Source organism: Ornithorhynchus anatinus, chromosome 16 (assembly GCF_004115215.2).
Source record: "Ornithorhynchus anatinus isolate Pmale09 chromosome 16, mOrnAna1.pri.v4, whole genome shotgun sequence".
In the NCBI taxonomy this organism is placed as follows: Eukaryota; Metazoa; Chordata; class Mammalia; order Monotremata; family Ornithorhynchidae; genus Ornithorhynchus; species Ornithorhynchus anatinus.
The window spans coordinates 3366428-3385316 of record NC_041743.1 but is presented as its reverse complement, the minus strand read 5'-3'; the positions used below and the strand labels follow the sequence as shown (position 1 = coordinate 3385316).

The window sequence follows — 18889 nt, the reverse complement described above, 5'->3', positions numbered from 1 at the left end:
CTCTTGCTGATTCAGGCAAGGCCCTGACTTTTCTAGTTGGGTGCGTTCACCCGATCGATATTATTTAGGAAGAGCGCACCCTGGGTGGCAGGAGAGCTCGGTCCAAGCGAGGACCTGGGTTCTGATCCCAGCTCCGCCGCTTGTCGGCTGGGTGACCTTGGGCGAGTCGGTTCACTTCCCCGGGCCTCGGTTCCCTCATCTGTACAGTGGGGATTAAGACTGTGAGCCGGGTCTGAGACGTGGGCCGTGTCCAACCGGATTAGCTCGTGTCTACCCCTGTGCTTAGAACAGTGCCTGGCACGTAGGAAGTGGTTAATAAATACCAAAATAAAGAAGGGTGGGGAGCAGGGGGGCACCCAGGCCTTACCCGGGTGGAGAGTACACTCTAGCAGCTGCAGGCCTGCAGCGGGACCAATTGGGATAATTTCTATATGGATGGGCAGTGGCAAGGGAAAGGAGCTAAATCAGTGCAGCAGTTACTCGCTTGCTTTATATGTACATGCTAAAAGAGACTGCTGGGATCGCAGTCCGAGGCGGCGATTCTCGGGGCGACTCCCGAAGGCGGTGGGTTTTCCAAAGGGATCTGGGTGAGGGAGGAGAGGGTCGGGGGACGGTGGGTTCGGAGGGGCTGGGGGCGGTCCCCAAGGCTGCGTGAAGTCCCGTATGGGTCGGAAATGGGAGTTGAGAGGCAGGTATGGGAAACGTGCTTGCCCATGCTTTACCGTAATTGCAGTATGTGTTGGGCGCTATGCGCCAAGCACTGTGCAGAGCGCCGGGGGAGGTATCCAATCAGCTCAGGCGCCGCCCCTGTCCCACGTGGGACGCGCTGCCTAAGAGGGAGGGAGACGAGCACTTTATCCCCATTTTTCAGACGAGGAAACAGAAGCCCAGAGAAGTGATTTCCCACAGTCACGCAGCAGGCAGGTGGCGGAGCCGGAACTAGAACCCGAGTCTCCCGATTCTCAGTCCCCTGCTCTTTCCTCTGGACCCCCGCTGCAGAGGTGGCCGTTCCGTTTGTCCACGAGTTCCAGTTGGAGTTTTGGTCTCCGATAGGTCCCTCCCAAGAGTCTTCGCTGTCGAAAAGCTACCCATCGTCGAACCCCTTGGCAAACAGCCCTTCGGTATGCATCGCCCCCGTCGGTACAATAGGCGGACGTGCCGTTAATTCAACGTGTTAAAACGCAGTCGGGCTCTCCACTCAAGTCCCAGATCCATTTCGGGACCACCCCCGCCCCGGCGCTGGGCCAAAGGGGCAGATGAGATTTCCGACCTCGGTCCGCCAAGTGAAAAGGAACTCTGTTACCCAGAATTCTCCAGACCTCCCCGCTCTCACATTGTGCTTGGCTCGGGGTTACGGCCGAGCAGTTTCCATTCTCAAGAACAGAACGTACGTCACCCAAAAGTACTGCTTTCCTCCTCCTCACAACAGCTCCGCTTTGCATAACAAAGCGGCAGGGCGCCATTTTGACGAAGCCCGCCCATACGATCTGTGGGGCGGTGGGTTGGGCGAGGTAAAGATCAACCCATAGGCAACCCAACAGATGAGTCCAGTGTTTAGTTTCCATCGCCCCCGGGCCTCGGGGCGGGCGAGCATTTCGGTTTTCATTTGCTTGATTAAAAAAATGGCGCCGAGCCAGTAAACGAAAGACCAGCGTCCGGTTACGTTCGGGATGAGCGGAAATCGCCAGGTTAGAAGAATGGCCGTCGGATCAGTAGGACAGGGATTGGCGGGGAACCCGAGGCCAGGACGGAAGGCGTTCGAGGGTTCGCCTCGGCTCGGAAATTGAAAAGCTGGGCGGTAAAAACCATTGTCAAGTAATAGTAATGATAAGAGATAATAACGGTAAAGATCGAATTTGTTCAACGCATACTATGGGTTACGCACCGTTCTAAACGCTGAGGGAGAGGCAGGTTAATTGTGATGGACCCAGTCCCCGTCCCACAGTGGGGCTCACAGTCTGAGTAGGAGGGAGACTAGTAATAATGATTATGATAGTGTTTAATCGCTTACTGTGTTCCACGCGCTGTACTAAGCGCTGGGGTGGGTACAAGTAAATCAGGAGGGGCACAGTCCCTGTCCCACATGGGGCTCCCAATCTCAATCCCCATTTTATAGATGAGATAACTGAGGCACAGAGAAGTGAAGTGATGCCCAAGGTCACGCAGCAGACAAGCGGCAGAGCCGGGATTGGAACCCACGACCTTCTGACTCCCAGGCCCGGGCTCTATCCACTAGGCCGTGCTGCTGCTTACTGAATCCCCATTACCAATCAGTCAGTCAGTTGTATTTATTGAGCATTTGTTATGTGCAGAGCACAGTACTAAGTGCTTGGAAGAGTACAGTATAACAGTAAATAGACACATTCCCTGCCCACGGCGAGTTTGGAGGCTAGAGGGGGAAAACGTTTGAGGAAACTGAAGCAGAGAAGTGAAGCGTCTTGCCCAAGGTCACCCAGCAGACAAGCGGCCGAGCCGAGATTAGAACCCGGGTCCTCTGCGTCTCTAGGACAGGTGCCCTTTCCACTAGGCAACTAGGCGTGGTGAAAATGATTCCCGTTCAAGGGTGTCATTTCATTAATAATAATGGTATCTGTTAAGCGCTTAATTAGCTAGAGAATATCTGTGCTCCCCGCAGCCTAAGGAGTAAGATGATCAAACTCTGTCAGAAGCTTCAGCAGGGCAATGCGGGGGCTCTCAGAAACAGAACCCCGTTCTAAGCGCATTGGAGAAATCCAGCGAGTGGGAATCGAGACCCTCTCTCGAAACTTGCAAAGCTACTTCCATTTCTCTATTGTGTTTTCATTCTCTGACCAGTGTTGCGGAGGTTTTCCTTTGAGAACTGAAATTTTCCACCTCTGCCCTCACCCCCGGAGCCGTCTCTCTAGAAGGGATTTTTCAGGTGCCGGCACCGGCGGGTGTTTCGTTTTCGGGGTGGCGGGGAGGCAGTCAAAAATGCCGTCGGGGTCTCTTAGGAGAGGCGAACGGAAGCACAAGGACCCCGGAGGCCTAAGGGGAGATCATTATTGTACCTCCTCATCTCCGGCAGGGCGGGCATATCATAATAGTTCCAGGTTTTGGGGTTTGGTGAATCGGGACCCTTTTCTCTTTGGCGCAGCGAATAATAATCATCAAGGTACTTGTTAAGCATCTACTAGGTGCTATGCGCTGTTCTAAGTGTTGGGTTAGAAAGCGAGGCCCGGCAAGCTCAAGAACCCCCAATCCAGCTCTGGGGATGTTGGGGGGCGGGGGGAGGCTCCCTGGAAATGGTTCCCCAACTTTTGCTCGTTGGAGTTCTCCTCCCTAGTAGAGTAGCCGAAGATAGGATCGCAATCAGATATTTGTCACTGAACCCCTAGGTGAGCCGTGCAACCTCCTAGGTCCTGCTCGGGAGCTAAGGACTGGGCCCTCACGATAAGGTTACATAACAGTAATAATAATAAGCGCTTACTGTGTGCCAAGCACTACTCTAAGCCCTGGGGTAGATACAAGTTAATCAGGTTGGACGCGGACCCTGTCCCAAATGGGGCTCACGTTCTTATCCCCGTTTTCCAGATGAGGTCACTGAGGCCCAGAGAAGTGAAATGACTTGCCCCCGGTCACACAGCAGACACGCGGCGGAACTGGGCTTAGACGACAGGTCCTTCTGATTCCCCGGCCGGGGCTGTAGCCACTAAGCCACGCTATTTCTTGAAAGAATGGAAGGGGAGGATAGAGCTGAAGGAGTGGTTAGGAGGCACGTCTCTCAGGGTCAGCAGCGGAGATGCCGGCTGGCCGTTCTCGGCCGGAGGGCGGGTGGCTTCTTTGAGACTTTGCTCCTGTCCCCGTCCCCTCTTTCCCAAACCCGGTGGTTCCCCGGCTCCCGGCGGACAGACGTCGGCGTCCGTTGCCGGATCGGTGGCGGGGGGGGCGTGGGAGGACCCGCCGGAGACCAGACTGTCCACGCTCACGTGCCTGGGACGGAGGCCCGAAGGAGCCGGCGTCCAAGCTGCAGCGGTCACCCTCCTGGGGACGGTCCTCCCCGGGGCACGGTCTAGAGGGCGGGCTCGACAAGCTGGCCGCTGGCCGGCCGACTTCCCTCCGGCGGGGAGAAGCCGACTGCTGACCGGCTGCTGGCTGGATGAGGGAAAAGCGGAAGACTGGAGGTCGGCGTCGGCTCAACCGCGTACGGAACCTCCCCCCCCCCCACCAGGGTCTCCTTGTCCCCAGCGTGGCCACGGAGGGAACGGCCGGAGCCGGAACGGGGGGTGGGTCTGGGTCCATTGATTCCCCGGGGAGGAATCACAGAGGTCCCAAATACTCTCCTCTCGACCCCAGAGTCACCTGAGGTTCGGGGGGCCCCATCTCGTAGCCACGGCAGCAGGAGCTTCAGAGCCGGTCAGTTTAAAGTTTTCCAGGATGGAGGCGCTGGGAACAGCTGCCCCGGAAAGGCCGGTAGGGTCTTTCTGGGGGGAGTTGGGGAACACTTTGACGCTGGGTCACTGGGGAGGAGTTTGGGCAGTGCTTCTGGGATACTATTAGGGTCCTATAGAGTAGATATTCCTCTTGGACAGGGAACTGCATCGTGTACGTCTTCTGTACTTTCCCAAGCGCTTAGCACGGTATGTTGCACCCATTGGGTGCCCAAGAACGACCACCGCTTCGACTTTCAATCAGTGGGAGTCTGAGGACCCGGGTCCCACCCTGGTCCCGCCACCTGACTTGCCCCACACGTGCCTGGCACGTAGTAAGTGCTTCTACAGATACCACGATCTTCTTGTTGTTATTATTATTAATGGCATTCATTGTCTACAGCGGGCAGAGCTGTCTTGCAAACACTGGGGAGAGTTCAGTAGAGTGTAAGCCCTTAGAGAGCGGGAAATGCGTCCCGTAATGAGGCGACAGACTCAAAATACTTATTAAATACAAAATAAAGTATTTTTATAGAGGGGAGGAGAAAGAGAATGGAAAGGTGGCACTGTGGATGAATGAGCTCTCAAATAGCACAGTATGTAAAAGAATCGCTGCCAAGTACAGAAGTGGTCGTGAATGCCTGAGTGTGAGCTGGGTGGGGTTTTTTTTATGGTATTTGTTAAGGACTTACCACGTACCAGACGCTGTACTGTGCGTTGGGGTCGATACGAGCTGATCAGGCTGGATACTGTCCATTATCCCACATAGGCCTTACCATTTTCCATCCCCATTTACGCTGTGAGGTAACTGAAGCACAGAGAAGTGAAGTGACTTGTCCAAAGTCATACAACAGACAAGTGGTGGGGCCGGAGTGACAACCCAGGAACTTCTAGCTACCAGGCCCCTCTTACCCACTAGGCAACAGTGCTTCTCTTGGGAAGCAGGATGTGGGGAAGATATGACTTTGGAGATAGGGAACATTAATCTGGAGAGGCTTCCCGAAGGAGGCGAAGCAGCATGGATTGGTGGAAAGAGCCCAGGCCCGGGAATCGGAGGACGTGGGTTCTAATCCCGGCTCCGCCGCTTGTCTGCTTTGTAATCTTGGTGAATCACTTCACTTCTCTGGGCCTCATCTGTAAAATGGGGATAAAGACTGTGAGCCCCATGTAGGGCAGGGACTGTGTCTAACCTGATTTGCGTGTATCCACCCCGGTGCTTAGTACAGTGCCTGGCACATAATAGGGACTTAACAAGTGCCACTCCTCAGTGCCTCTGTTCCCTCCTCTCAGAAATGGGGTTTAAAGCTGTGAGCCTCATGTGGGACGTGGACTGTGTCCAACCCGATTAGCTCGTGTCTCCCCCCAGGGCTCAGTACAGTGCCTGGCCCATAGAAAGCCCTTAACATATATATATTTAAAGTAGAAGGGCTGGGAAGATGGGGAATGTGTGGTGGGTTAGATTTGAAGCCGGGGGGGCTCTGAGCAGGGGCAAGGGCATAGAGGCGGGTGAGGAGAGCGAGGCCTGGTGAGGAAGGGGCATGGCCTGCCCTCCTCTCAGCCTCAGCTCCCTCTGGCATCACACAGGCACTTGAAAGGGGTGCCAGGAAGTGTCGCCCATAGAATCCCAGCTCCTCCGGGCCTCCCGAGCCGGCCTCTCCGGCCCCCTTAGAATCCCAACCCTTGGACGTGCCATATCCTGGCTGCGGGGTTGTCGCGGGGACGGGGGCACCGCCTCACCCGTTAACGTAGTGTTCCAGTAAGGCTCCCTCATCACCTCACAGCAACTCAGCGGCCAAACCTTTGTCTCCGTGGGGCTCGGGGCCTGGGCGCCCAGGCCAGTTCGGGGCGGGTGACTTTCACCGTGGGGTAACTGGGGAGGGTGGGCTCGGAAAGCAAGTCTTCCCTCCCCAAATCCGTGTGGCGAGAGAACCCAGAGAGAGAGGGAGAGAGAGGTACCCCTTTCCCCCCCATTCCGGGTCTTGTCAGCCCCCCGAGGGAATTTCTCAGACCTCGTCATGGTCAGGGGTGAAGGGGGCCGGCTCCCAGGGCTGGGGGGCCCTAAGCCTGACACCCCTTCCCTAGAACCTTCTTCCTTCTCCCCCTGAGAGAGGCCAGGACGGACCCGCTGGAAACCGGAAAGAGGGCCACCCGCACCTCAGCCGCTCGGAGGATTTGTGTTTAGAAAACCCCCAGGCGGGTCAAGGCCGGGTGGAAATGGCCTCCTCCGGACAGGGGAACCGGTCCCCTTCAACCTCTGACCCTGACCCCACCCCTCTGGTGCCCGCAGAGGTCAGAGGTGACTCGGAGGGAGCCGGGGGCGCCGCGATTCCGGGGGCGGGGGCGGGCTAGCCCTGCCTCGGGGAGACGAGCAGAACTGTCCACGCCCTCCCTCAGAGCGGCGGAGTGGGATGGGGAGGTGAGGAAAATTCCCCCGCCCAGCCCAGGCCCGTGGCCCCCTTTGTTTTTCTGGGGCTTCTCGGGCCGGGCACGCCGGCGCTCGGAAATCACGAGCCGTGGCCTGCCTTTCCCCCGACTCAGCGGAAAATGCGGGGCCGCACAACCCCCGACTGACGCGTGGCTCGAACCGTGGCGGGTGGGCCTCCCTGCCCCTGGCACGGTGAGGGTGAAACCGCTCCTGCCCTGTGCCCCGCCACCCCACCCTTCCAGGGGGGTCTCCCCAGGTGGGAATCAACCTTCCCCCAGGAACCCTTGGGGCTCGGTGACCCTGCCACACGGGCAAGCCCCCGGCGGCCAGCCAGCCCCCCGTCGAGTGCGGAGCACAGAGGGGGAGACCAACGGTCGCCGCTCTCCCCGGACCGGGAGTCCCCGGCCCGGAGCCGGCAGGACGGCGGCCGGCGTCCCCGGCGCTTCCGAGAGCGTTGGAAGGAGCCCCCGTGTTGGGGCGCTCTCATTTCAGAGAAACCACCCCCGAGAGGGAGGGGGCGGGGGTGTGGGCAGAGGATGGCGGAAACTAAAGAAATTCAGGCTCTCACAGCCACCGGCGGCTTCCCTCTTTCTCCCCCTCCTCCCCGGAGCGGAGCCCGGCAGGAGCCCACGCTGACGTCTTTCTGGCGGGGGTCCGCAAGGCCGGAGCCCCCCCCCCCCCCCCCCCCCCGCCTTGCTGGGTGCCCCGGGAGCAGAGCCACCGAGCCTCTCTGGGCCCCGTTATTTTCCGCTCTGCAGAAGTAGGGGGACAGAAAGACCCTGCTCTCTTAGGCCGGCTGCCCCGCAAGGGACGGGGACTGCATTCGACCGCGTTAGCCTTTCTCCGCCCCAACGCTCTGCCGCAGTGCTTGGCACAGAGTCCAGGAGGCAGAGGCGGAAGTGAAATCCAACCTTTCCCGGGCACGTTCTCCACACTGGGCAGAGAATGGCAAGGCCCAGTCGTCTTTCTGGAGCCCCTTTCCGGTTCCTGACAACGCTTTGGTCCAGATCGCGAGCCCCCCGCGGGACGGTTCCTCGCAGATCGATTCTCCCCGGCTTTTATTCACCCGGCACTCGGGACGGCGCTCTGACCACTGGGGATGCTTAGTAAATACCCTCGTCGTAATATACCGCAAACAGTAAATGGTCTGTGAAGGAGGTTTTGTGAGCGTGTGCGAGGTCAGGGTTTTACTTCCTTTTGGTCCTTGTATTTACAGAGTTCAGACATGGACGGGCACAGTTCGAATTGTTGTTACACGTATGCGAGGTTGCTCTGGTTTGAAGTGTTTTCTTTTACCGTAGCACATTCAGACGGCTACCCGTTCTTACCCTTGTTCTTCTTCCTGCTCACACTTGGTCGATACCGTATTTGCTCGCTTAATCGCCCCACGTTTGTTTTAACATCATCTAGGTCACACTGAAACAAGTGCGGGGCCATCACGTGGTTCCGTAGGAATTAAATCTACGGCTCAGTAGAAAGAACACGGGCTCGGGAGTCACGGGACTTGGGCTCCAATCCGGACTCCGCCACCTGTCTGCTGTGTGAGCTTGGGCGAGCCGCTTAACTTCTCCGTGCCTCAGTTACCTCATCTGTAAAATGGGGATTAACACGGTGAGCCCCATGGGGGACGACCTGATTACCCTGTGTCTACCCCAGCGCTTAGAACAGTGCTCGGTACATGGTAAACGCTTAACAAATACCGACATTATTATTAGTAATAATCATTCATTATGGCACTGGAGGGAGAGTGAGGGAGTAGATGAGGAGGGAGTTGGGAGCGGGGAGTCGGCCTAGCAGGAGAGTGGAGGAGGGTGGGGGATGGCCTGGGTAGGGGTCTGCTGAGGCCGTGATAGGTGTGAAAAGGTTGGAAAGGGGAATTCCTCAACAAAAGGTCGAGCAGCTCCCAGAGGAAGGCCGGGGAGAACAGAAGAGAAAAATTGCCTGAGCACATCAGAGGATAAGGGGGAGAGTGGCATATTAAGGGGGAGGAGGGGCATCCGGCCCCCTCCGGAGAGGCCGAGGGAAGGGACTTCCTCCCCCAGCTCCGCCCCCGCAGCCCAGGGAGAGACCTCAGATCCGAGGCCGGGGGTCCCCGAGCCCCGCGGGCTGCCCCACCTCCCCGCGCCGGGCTGACCGCCTGCACGGACCAGGGTTCCGTCTCACCCCGCGCCTGCGGTGTGGGTGGAAGTGTGACCGCGGGCAACGGCGACCCTCTCCCTCCCCCTCACCGGCCCGACTTAGGGGTCCTCCCGGCCGGGCCCAGGCCGCTCAAACCTGGGGGTCGGGGGCGGGGAGGGGGTGCCTCCGAGGGAAGCCGTGCGAGACGGGAAGTGGCGGCAGGAGGGGGGAAGGAGGAGGAGGAGAGAGAGCAGGGTGAGCGGCCCATCTCCTCTCCGAATCAGCTCGGGGCAGTAGCCGGAGAGGCCCTGTCCTTAGCTTTCGGCGGGAGGGGCTGTTGGGAGGTCAGGTCAAGTGCCGAGCGGGAGTTTCTGCCCGGCCGCCCTCCAGCCAGGCAAGCGGGCCCAAACCAACCTTGTTTCTCCCCGCAGAGGTGGCTGCGTTTCGACCAGAGGTGGCTGAATCAGTCCCTCTGGAGAAATGAATAGGGCAGCCATTCGTCCGCTTTCTCCTCTAAGACTTCTTTCCTAACTAACCCCCCTTTTCCTTTCCTCCGACCCCCTTCTGTGTCGCCCTGATTTGCTCCCAATATGCATCCCCCACCCCCAGACCCACAGCACTTATGTCCATATCTGTCATTTATTTATTTCTACTAATGTCTGTCTCCCCGTCTAGACTGTAAGCTCGTTGTGGGCAAAGAACGTATCTGCTATCTCGGACTCTCCCAAGTGGAAGTACCATGCCCTTGCACACAGATTGATTGATCGATTATCAGTGGGTACGTCTGGTTGCACTTGGACCTTTGAGCGTTTGATATTCTCCCCACCCCCAGCCCTACAGCACGCAGGTTCATATCTTTAAATTATATATTATAAATTGTGTATATTAATGTCTGTCTTCCCCTCTAGACTCTAAGCTCATTACGGGCCGGGAACGGGTCTGCTAATTCTGGTGTACCGCCCTCTCCCAAACACTTTAGTGCAGTGCTCTGCCCAGGGTAAGCGCTCAGTAAATATCCTTGATTGTGGTTTTCCGCTGGCCCCCGGTCTGGCCGTCCCGGCGGGGGTCTGGTGGAAAGAGTGCCGCCCTGGGACTCTAGAGACCGGGTTCCGCCTGGAGCTGGTCAACGTGGCTGAAAATGGCACATCCCCGCCCACCCGTTCGCTCGTTGCTTTCTGGGCTCCACAGGAATACGGCCGAGCCCAGGAGAGCGAGTGGGGGAGGGCGGCGAGCAAGCTACCGGCCCCTGGACGGTCGTCGTTCCCGACGGGAGGCTCCATCTCCTGTCCGGAATAGCTACGTCCCCAGGTGCCGTTACCTCCAGTGCCCCCGGCCTCCCTCCGCCGTGACGTCTCGATCCCCGGGGCTGGGGACCGCAGGGACCGCTGCCTGCTGGACCCGCCGGGGCTGAGCCTGGGGCAGGGTGAATCCGCTGGGAAGGGGCGGGGAAGGGGAAACGCCGGAGCCTCGGTTTCCCCACCCCTCGTGTCAGAGACGCCGCCGCAGCGGCACGGGCAAGTTGCCCCCCTCCTCCTGCCCACAGCCTGGTACGGGGCCGGGATCCGGGGCTGCTGGGTGGGCTGGGGTGTTGGGAGAGGTCGCTGCTTGGAAACGCGACGGCTCCCGGACACCCAAAATCCAGGGGGCCGGGTCCCGGCTTTCCCTCTCCCCTCGGCGGCCGGCAACCCGACGGGTCACGCCTCTGCCCACCCGGAAGTGTCAGGCGGGCAGGCCGCGTGGCGCAGCACGAGGACGCCAACCGGAACCTCGTGTGGGAATCCCTAGAACCCGGAGCGCCCGGCCCCGGGGCACCCCGCCATCTCCTCCCCTCTCCCCCGTCGCCCCAGAGCCGTCGGGTCCCCAGGACCGCGGGCACCGAGACCGAGGCGCGGCACTCGGCCGCGGGAGCTGAGGCGACGGAGGGGGGCCAGAAACACCAGACGGACGGACCTCCGGTGCCGCGCGTGGGCCCCGGCTGAAGACCGGACCCCCGGCTAAGAAACTGGATGAGTGACTACCCTAGTTAGGTAGGCTTGAATGGACGTCCTGGCGGCACGGGCCCGAGATGTCCACATCTGTCCCGCCGCCTGCCCTTTGGTAGAGGTTGAACGTGAAGGCCAGAGGAGTCCATGGTCCCCGAGATAACAGAAATAATAACCGTGGTATTTGTTAAGTGCTTGCTTTGTGCCAAGCACTGTACTAAGAGCTGGAGTGGATACAGACGAGTAGGGTTGGACACAATCCCCGTCCCGCGTGAGGCTCGCAGTCTTTATCCCCGTTTTATCAATGAGGGAACCGAGGGGACTTGCCCCAGGCGGACTTGCCCGAGGTCCCACAGCAGACAGTGGCCGAGCTAGGATTAGAATCCAGGTCCTTCTGTCTCCCAGGCCCGTGCTCTATCCGTTGGGCCACACTGCTCCCCGGTGCCGGCCCCTGGGGTCTGGAGCCGCCTCGGGGGCCGGGGACCGGCCCTCAGGGCTCCAGGGGATGGCCGGTTCTGGTCATCTCACTGGGGCCACGCTGAGTTGGGGCTCCACTGCCATACCGGCCAGTCTGTGGTACTTATTGAGCACCCTCTAAAAGCAGAGCGCTGTACTGAGCGCTTGGGAGAGTACGGCAGGAGTAAAAGACAAGGAGCTGCCCGCGTATTGGGAGAGATCAACAGATACAGGGAATGGGCGGAAAGAGAAGAAGGCCAGAACCGGGGGTGTGAAGTGGGGGGCTTCTGTCTGATTTTCTGTCCGGTTTCCCGTCTCGTTCGGATTGGGCCGTTCGGACCGGCACCCCTCCTTTCAGCACCCGGCCTCGGTCGGCCCCAGCTGCCGCCACGGGAAGGGAACACGGGGGCTCGGGAGCAGTCAGGGGCGGCGGGATCGCCCAAGAGAAACCGTCCGGCCTGGGACCGGAATTCCGACCTCATCCCACGGGGCCGTGGGCCGGCTTCCCGGGAGCCCCGTCGCTCGCTCTGACCCCGGCGTCCGGGTTCGTGAGGGGCTGCCGCTGGCCTCCCGCCCGGACCCCGGCGTCGTGGCCCGGAACGTGACCGGAAGAGGGAGCGGAGCGAACGCGAAGCCGAGTGAACGGATCTGCGTGCGGCGGGGGGGCGGGCGGAGATACAGAGGGGCAGGCGTTTCCGGCCGGGCTGGACCCGTCCTCTCTTCCCCCCGCCCCCCCTCTAGGCGGGGGAGGAGCCGTGATGCCACCTTTGGTCAGTTGGCCTGGGTCAGCCGTCCAGTCCTCACCCCTCTGCCCTTCTTCCCTTCCTCCGTCCTCACGGAGGACCGAGCGTGGGCCGCCGGAGGGGCCTGGGGAACCTCCCTCGGCGGGGTCCACGGCGCGGGCCGGGCGGGACCCGCAGCCGGGCGCTCCGCCCTCGGCCCTGAGGTTGCAGGAGTCCTTCCCACCTCAGCGAGGGGCTGCAGGAGCCCCTTCCCACCTCAGCTAGGGGCTGCCGCTCATGGGAAACGAGGTGTCGTGTCAGCACCTACGCACTGCGGTGAGCGCGCGACCGAAATAGAGCTCCAGATAGCAAGATAGCAGGGCTGGGGGCCAGGCAGTGCGGTCTCGCAGCAGCAACAGCACAGCAGCAGCACCACCGAGCCCTGAGCTACAACTCCCAGGACCCCACCCCCCATCTCCGCCCTCTTGGTCCCCCCCTCCCCCCCGCCTCCGGCGCCCGCGGGACGAGAACGGTGCCCCGTGCCGATCGAAGACCCCCGGGGAGGCCCTCTTGGCCCGCCCTTCCCCGCAGAGAAAGCGGGAGCGAAATCCAAAGGGGGCATCCGGCTCAGCCGATCCATCAGAGGTAGCGCTTGGCACGTAGTGAGCGCTTAACAGATACCATTGTTATCGTCAGTAGTGTTGTTCGTATTTATTGAGTGCTTCCCGCGCGTGGAACACTCTATTATACATTTGGGAGAGTACGACACAATAGAATCGGCACTCAGGATTCCTGGCAACCTCCAGCACCCCGTCTTCCCCTGGGACTCGCCTCCCAAACCATCCTGCAGGGTTAAGTCGAAGCGCGGGGCCGCGGCGAGGAGGCCCGGTGGGTGGCCTTAAAGCACGACCCATCTTAGACTGCCAGATCGTTACGGGCCGGGAACCCGTCTGCCGACTCCGCCCAATCGGACTCCCCCACGTGCTCAGCCCAGTGTTCGGCACACGGTAAGCGCTCAATAAATAAAACCGATGGATGGGACGGCCCCCCGGGCGGCCTGCCCTCCGATCCGAACCCTCCCGCCGAAGTCGGAGTTGAAGGTTACCGGCACGGGTGTCGTTTCGGTCTTTAGGCGGCCGGGGTCATTCTCGTCCCCCGTCCCGTCCCCCTCCATCCACTCGGCATCCGATCTCTCCCCCCCGACACTAATGGTTAAGACTGACGGGTGGATAAGTGTCCAAAAAAGCCCATCCTGCTCTGAGTCCTGTCCACTCCCCGGCCTGGCCCAGTCTGGCTTCCGTCCACGGGCTTGGGAGTCAGAGGTCGTGGGTTCTAATGCCGACTCTGCCACTTCTCAGCTGTGAGATTTTGGACAAGCCACTTGACTTCTCTGTGCCTCAGTTACCTCGTCTGTAAAATGGGGGTCAAGACCGTGAGCCCCAAGTGGGACAGCTTGATAACCTTGTATCTTTCCCAGCGCTTACAGCAGTGCTTGGCACATAGTAAGCCCTTAACAAATACCACCGTTATTATTATTATTATTATTGCCGCCCCCCCGCTCAATCACCATGCCTTGATTACTCCATTACTCGGGATTCCGGCCGGCTTACCGGTCTGGGGCCATTACCCAGTCTAGACCCAGTCTCGCATTTGTTGAGCGCCGACTGTCTGCCGAACATTACGCTAAACACTGGGATAGGTTCGAGATAATCAGGTCGGGCCCAGTTCCTGTCCCCCGAGGGGCTCGCGGTCTAAGTAAGAGGGAGAGCGTGTATTGAATCCCCAAGTTGCAGGTGAGGAACTGAGGCCCAGAGAAGACAAGTGACCTGCCTAAGGTCACACAGCGGCAGCAAGTGGCAGAACCCGGATGAGAACCCGTGTCTTCCGACTCCAGGGTCCGCGACTCTTTGAATCAACCAGTCAATCAACGGTATTGGGTGCAGAGCACTGTACTAAGTGTTTGGGAGAGTACTCGGTAGGCATTTTCCCTGCCCACGAGAAGTTCACGTTCGCGAGGGAGCACCACTTCCCAGATGTCAATCCAGCTGTACCCCCCCCAACCCCCTTCTCACCTTCAGAGGCCTCCGGAAATCCCGCCTCCAGAGAGAAGCGGCAGGGACTGATTGTCCAACCTGATTTAAGGGCCTGGCATATAACAAGTGCTTAACAAATACCGTTTTTTTTTAAAAAAAGGTCTCCTCGATACTCTGTGCCTTCGTTCCCTCCTCTGTAAAATAGGGATTAAGACCGTGTGTCCCATGAGGGACATGGACTGTGTCCAAGTTGAGTATCTTCTATCTACCCCTGTGCTTAACACAGTGCCTGGCACATGGTAAGTACTTAATAGATACCATTAAAGAAGAAACACCTCCCCATTTCACCCCCAGCACCGCAACTTGTTCCAAACCAGTAGTCTCCTCCAGCTCAAGCCTGTCTTTTCTGTCCACCTTCTGCGGCTTACGTTGAGAATTTTATTCAACGGTGCTTGGCACCGAGTAAGCACATAAATCCCACAGTGCTCAGTAATATCCCCATTGTTTCACCCGTTCCCACCATTGGAGAACGACGGGGTCCTTCTCCCCGCTTAGACTGGAAGCTCCTTCTGGGCAAACGCTTCATAGAGGGTTTAGCTCTCAGTGGGTGCTTAGTAAATATCATTGCCCCTGATCCTCACCCTCCCGTGAGCCAAGGAAGGCCGTCAGAAAAATCCCAGGAAATCCCACCCGTGGGGTCCCCGGGGCCTGCAGCCCGATGAGGGGAAACGAGCGGGCAGGGGGTCTCCAAATAGAGGGTTGTGGGGGGGGGGTCTGCCTTACCGCCATCAATAATAAAAATAATCATTGTGGTATTTGTTAAGCACTTACTCTGTGCCAAGCACTGTTCTGAACACTGCTGATCGGCCAGGTTTGCCGGCAGGTGTCCGGAATATGGAAGGAGACGCTCCCGCCCTGGGGTCCGGGGAAGGATCGATCGAGAGTTCAGACCCAAGACGGGATTGGCCGTGGCGCCTTTGGACCCCCACGGCGGCCAGCGAGAACGCTCCCGGCCGGGAGGGTCACTGAACTGGCCGAAGGCCCTCCCACCCGGTCAGCTGGACACGTCCTTGGGGACGGGGGCGCCCGCGGTCCAGATCCCTGGGATCACCGCAGGGGCGGTGACGGAAGGGGCGGCGGGAAGTCGGGCAGTCCCAGAAATGCACCCGCACCCCTAACGTCAAGTTCGGGGTGGGGCCAGGGGTCACCGTCCGCTTGATGGACCGGCCGGCTGCCGGGGGCGTCTGTGACGGTTGGTTCGCTGAATGGGAACGCAGAGGGTCCGGAGCCAGCAGATCCCGGAGACCCATTCCCAGCCCGCCTCCCCGCCCTGCCGGGAAAAGAGCGTTTGCTTCTCGGGCTTGTCCATCCACCCAGTAGGCTGAGTTGCGACTGCTTTGAGATCAAGCGGTGATATTTTTCGGTGAGTGGTGTCTATTGAGCGCTTACTATGTGCAGAGCACTCTACTAAGCACGTGGGCGAGGACAGTACAACAGAGTTGGCAGACATGTTCCCTGCCCTGTATTAAGCACCGGGTAGATACAAGTTAATCAGGTCGGGCACGGTCCCCATCCCACACGGGGCTTTCGGTCTACGTCGGAGGGAGAACAGGGATTGAATCCCCATTTGGCAGGCGAGGGAACCCGAGGCCCGGAGAAGCGAAGCGACTCGCTCGAGGTCACACAGCAGGCAAGTGGCGGAGCCGGCATTAGTACCTAAGTCCTCTGTCTCGCGGGCCCGCGCCTTCAGCAGTAGGCCAGGCTGCTTCAGTGCTTCCTGAGCGCTTACCGTGTGCGGAGCGCTGTACTGAGCGCCTGAGAATCCAGTGTAACAGAGACGGTAGACACGTTCTCTGCTCACGAGGACCTCGGAGGGGATGGACTGCAGTCCCTGGGGAGGCCCAGGCTCTCGCCGTGGACCTTCCCGTGGCTCTGTTTCCTCCGGGCTTGGTCTTTCCCCGTTGTCCCCCTCCTCCCCCCTCCCCGCCATCCCCAGGGAGGAAACCACCCTCCCTTTCAAGCGAGCTCTTATTTAATAAGGGCCTTTTTGAGGCGGTGCGCTCCTCCCGCCTCTCGAGCCCCCTCTTATTTAATAAGGTCTCTGAGGCTGGCGGCGGCGACGGCTGTCTCTCTCAGGAGGCACGGGGCGCTTCCGTCCCCATCCCTCGGCCCCGGCCCGGTCGGTGGCAGGTGTCTGAGCGAGGCGTTGGCAGGGCGGGGTGAGCGGAGATTAGCATCTGACTTTAAAGGAACGCGCAAAAGCTCCCGTCCCCCCTCAACCACCGCCCAGGGCTCTGCAAACGTGAGAGGAGGGGGGACCGGCGGGGATGGGGGGTGGGCGACGGTGAGGTATTTATAGCCATAGCGACATATATATATGTATGTCTTTATATATAGCTATCGCTATCCATCTATTTTTAGACCGAGACCTCTGTGCTCCAAGCCCGAGCCGAGAGCACGTTGAGAAGTCACGGAGGGCGGGGGGCTTGCGGTAGACCTTGTGCCCGGAAGGCCGCCTGCGGGGTCGGGCAGTTCCCGCGCCAGCCGGAGGGGGCGCCGGCGGGGGGCGGGGCGGGGGGGGGGGTGACCTTTGACTTGCCGAGCCGGCTCCCAGGCCGACTCCCGGGCGGGCGGAGGAGGAGGAGGGGAGAGAGGCGGTCGGAGGAGCGGCGGCCTGGCAGGGAGAGGACAGGGAGCGGGCGAGGAATGGGCTGAGCCAGCCCGGCCACCCGGGCCCAGGGGCTCGCGGAGCCTGAGGGCGGGGGACGTCTACCGTCCCCGAAGCTAAAGCGGTCGCTTCCGAAGACGCCGGCCCAGTGGCGGGCAACCGGATCCCCCCTCCTGCCAAGAAAGCCTCCCGACCCGGACCGCGCCCCCGGGAGCGGCACCGGAGCGGGCATGCGGGCCGTAGACAGAAAGAGGCCAGGTATGTGGGCGTCGGGGGGCCGGGGGGCAGCCCGACCGGGCCGCCGAGCTGGCGGACGTTCAGTCCACGAGCCGGGGGCCGCGTCCGATGGGATCGTCTTCTTGTCGCGGGGCTCCCGCGATGCCCCGGTCAGTACCGGCGCCGCCCGTGGGGCCCAACGGAGGCAGCGGCGCTCGGGCGGCCGAGCTGCCGTCCGCCGAGCTCCCCGCCCCGGCCGGGTTCTGAGAGGAGATCCTCTCCCTCCCCGATGCCGCTTCTGCTATGCCCTCCTGGTCACCCGCCCGCTTCTTCTCACTCTGCTTCGTCTCCCCTCCCAGGGAGGCCTCCCGGTCGGTTCTGGCTGGCCACACAGGCCGGGGTGGACCGTGCCCCCAATCAGGGGTGGGCAGAGCTAACGCTCATCTGGAAAATCCCTGCCTTTCCCGTCTTTAAATGCATCCTCACCGACCCGTGGATTTCGGCCCCATTTTATCGCCTCTTGTGGGGCAGGTGGATGTGCGTTCGTGGGTGCGCGTGCGGGCGTCGGTATATCTGTGCCACCGGAGTGCCTTGCTCTGAGTAGTTCGAGATTTAGCTGCAGGTAGAAGTTAATCCCGGCTCCACCACTTGTGTGCTGCGTGACTTGGACGAGTCACTTCTCTTTGCCTCAGTGGCCTCATCTGTAAAATGGAGATTAAGACTGTAAGGTCCATATGGGACAGGGATGTCCACCTTGGTTAGCTTGCATCTACCCCAGCCCTTCTCACGGTGACTGGCACATAGCGAGCACTACACAGATACCGTTAAAAAAAAGGAGAGGTGAGGAGGGATTCTGGAAATATACAGGCAGTTGGATTCAGTCATGCTAATAATAATAGTAACGTTGATAATAGTAAAATAGCGGCATTTACATGTTTATTTTGTGCCGAGCACTGTTCTGAGGTAGAGGCAGGTTAATCAGGTCAGACCCAGGGAGGACAGGGATTGAATCCCCATTTTACAGATGAGAAGACGAGGCCCAGAGAAGTGAACTGACTTGCCCCAGGTCCCCCAGCAGGCAAGTGGCGGGGCCAGGAATAGAAACCAGGTCTCCTGACTCCCAGGCCCGGGCTCTTTCCAGTAGGCTATGCTGCTTCTCACTTTGGGGGTGCTTTTGGTCCCGATCTGTTTGCCGTCTGAGGTTCGAGGACACACCGGGGTGTTTTGGGATCTAGAAAGGTAACATCTGGGCTACCCGTCCGCTGCCTTAAAGCACACCTACCCGCTATCCCCTTGAATTCCCCTGACTCGTTTTTCCCTGGATTCTTCCATCGAGGCCAGGCAGCCGTGTTCCCACCCGCGGTTGACCCCCGTCTGCCCCCGCCCCGGTCATCTTAATCCCGTCGTCCCACAGATCGCGGCGTTTCGGCGACAATGGGAAGGGTGAGATTTTCTTTCAAAGCCCCCATCTGGATGGATCCTCCCCGCCCCGGGGCCCCAGCCCAACTCCCCCTCCGCCGTTTGCAAATTTCGGCCTGCTTTCCTCGTTCATAAACCCGATAGAAAACCTACCGTCCCCCAGCCGACCTCGGAGCCCCGGAAAATTCTTTAAGACGTTCGTCTCCGCTGCCGCCGGCGGGACAAAAAAACAGGATCACACTTGGGCGGGGGGTGGGGGCCTCGGGGTGAGTGAGGGTCATCTTCAGCTCAGACGGCGCCGTGGCTCTGTTCGGCGAGCGGAGAAAAGCCCGGGATCCGGGGCGATCGACGGAAGGGTCCTCGAGGGAGAGGGTGGTGGCACCACCTTGGAGGCGGCTTCGGTCCCCCTGCCCCCCGGCAGGGAGGGGGAGGGAGGCGGCGGGAGAGGCGGGCAGCCCGTGG

General features: G+C 60.0%; 1 protein-coding gene across 3 annotated transcripts in view; it reads left to right on the top strand.

Annotated features, from left to right (window-relative positions):
• The window catches only part of CD247 (CD247 molecule), a 48738-nt gene that overhangs the window by 19386 nt on the left and 10463 nt on the right, over positions 1–18889 (top strand). Inside the window, exon 1 of one of the 3 annotated variants that reach the window (XM_029080899.2) lies at positions 16778–17050. The exons of the other annotated variants lie outside the window; for them this stretch is intronic. Within the exon in view, the coding sequence (XP_028936732.1) occupies positions 17023–17050 (28 nt within the window). The 5' untranslated portion in view covers positions 16778–17022. Of the gene's footprint in view, positions 1–16777; positions 17051–18889 lie in introns of those variants that run through there. 3 annotated transcript variants of the gene reach the window in all.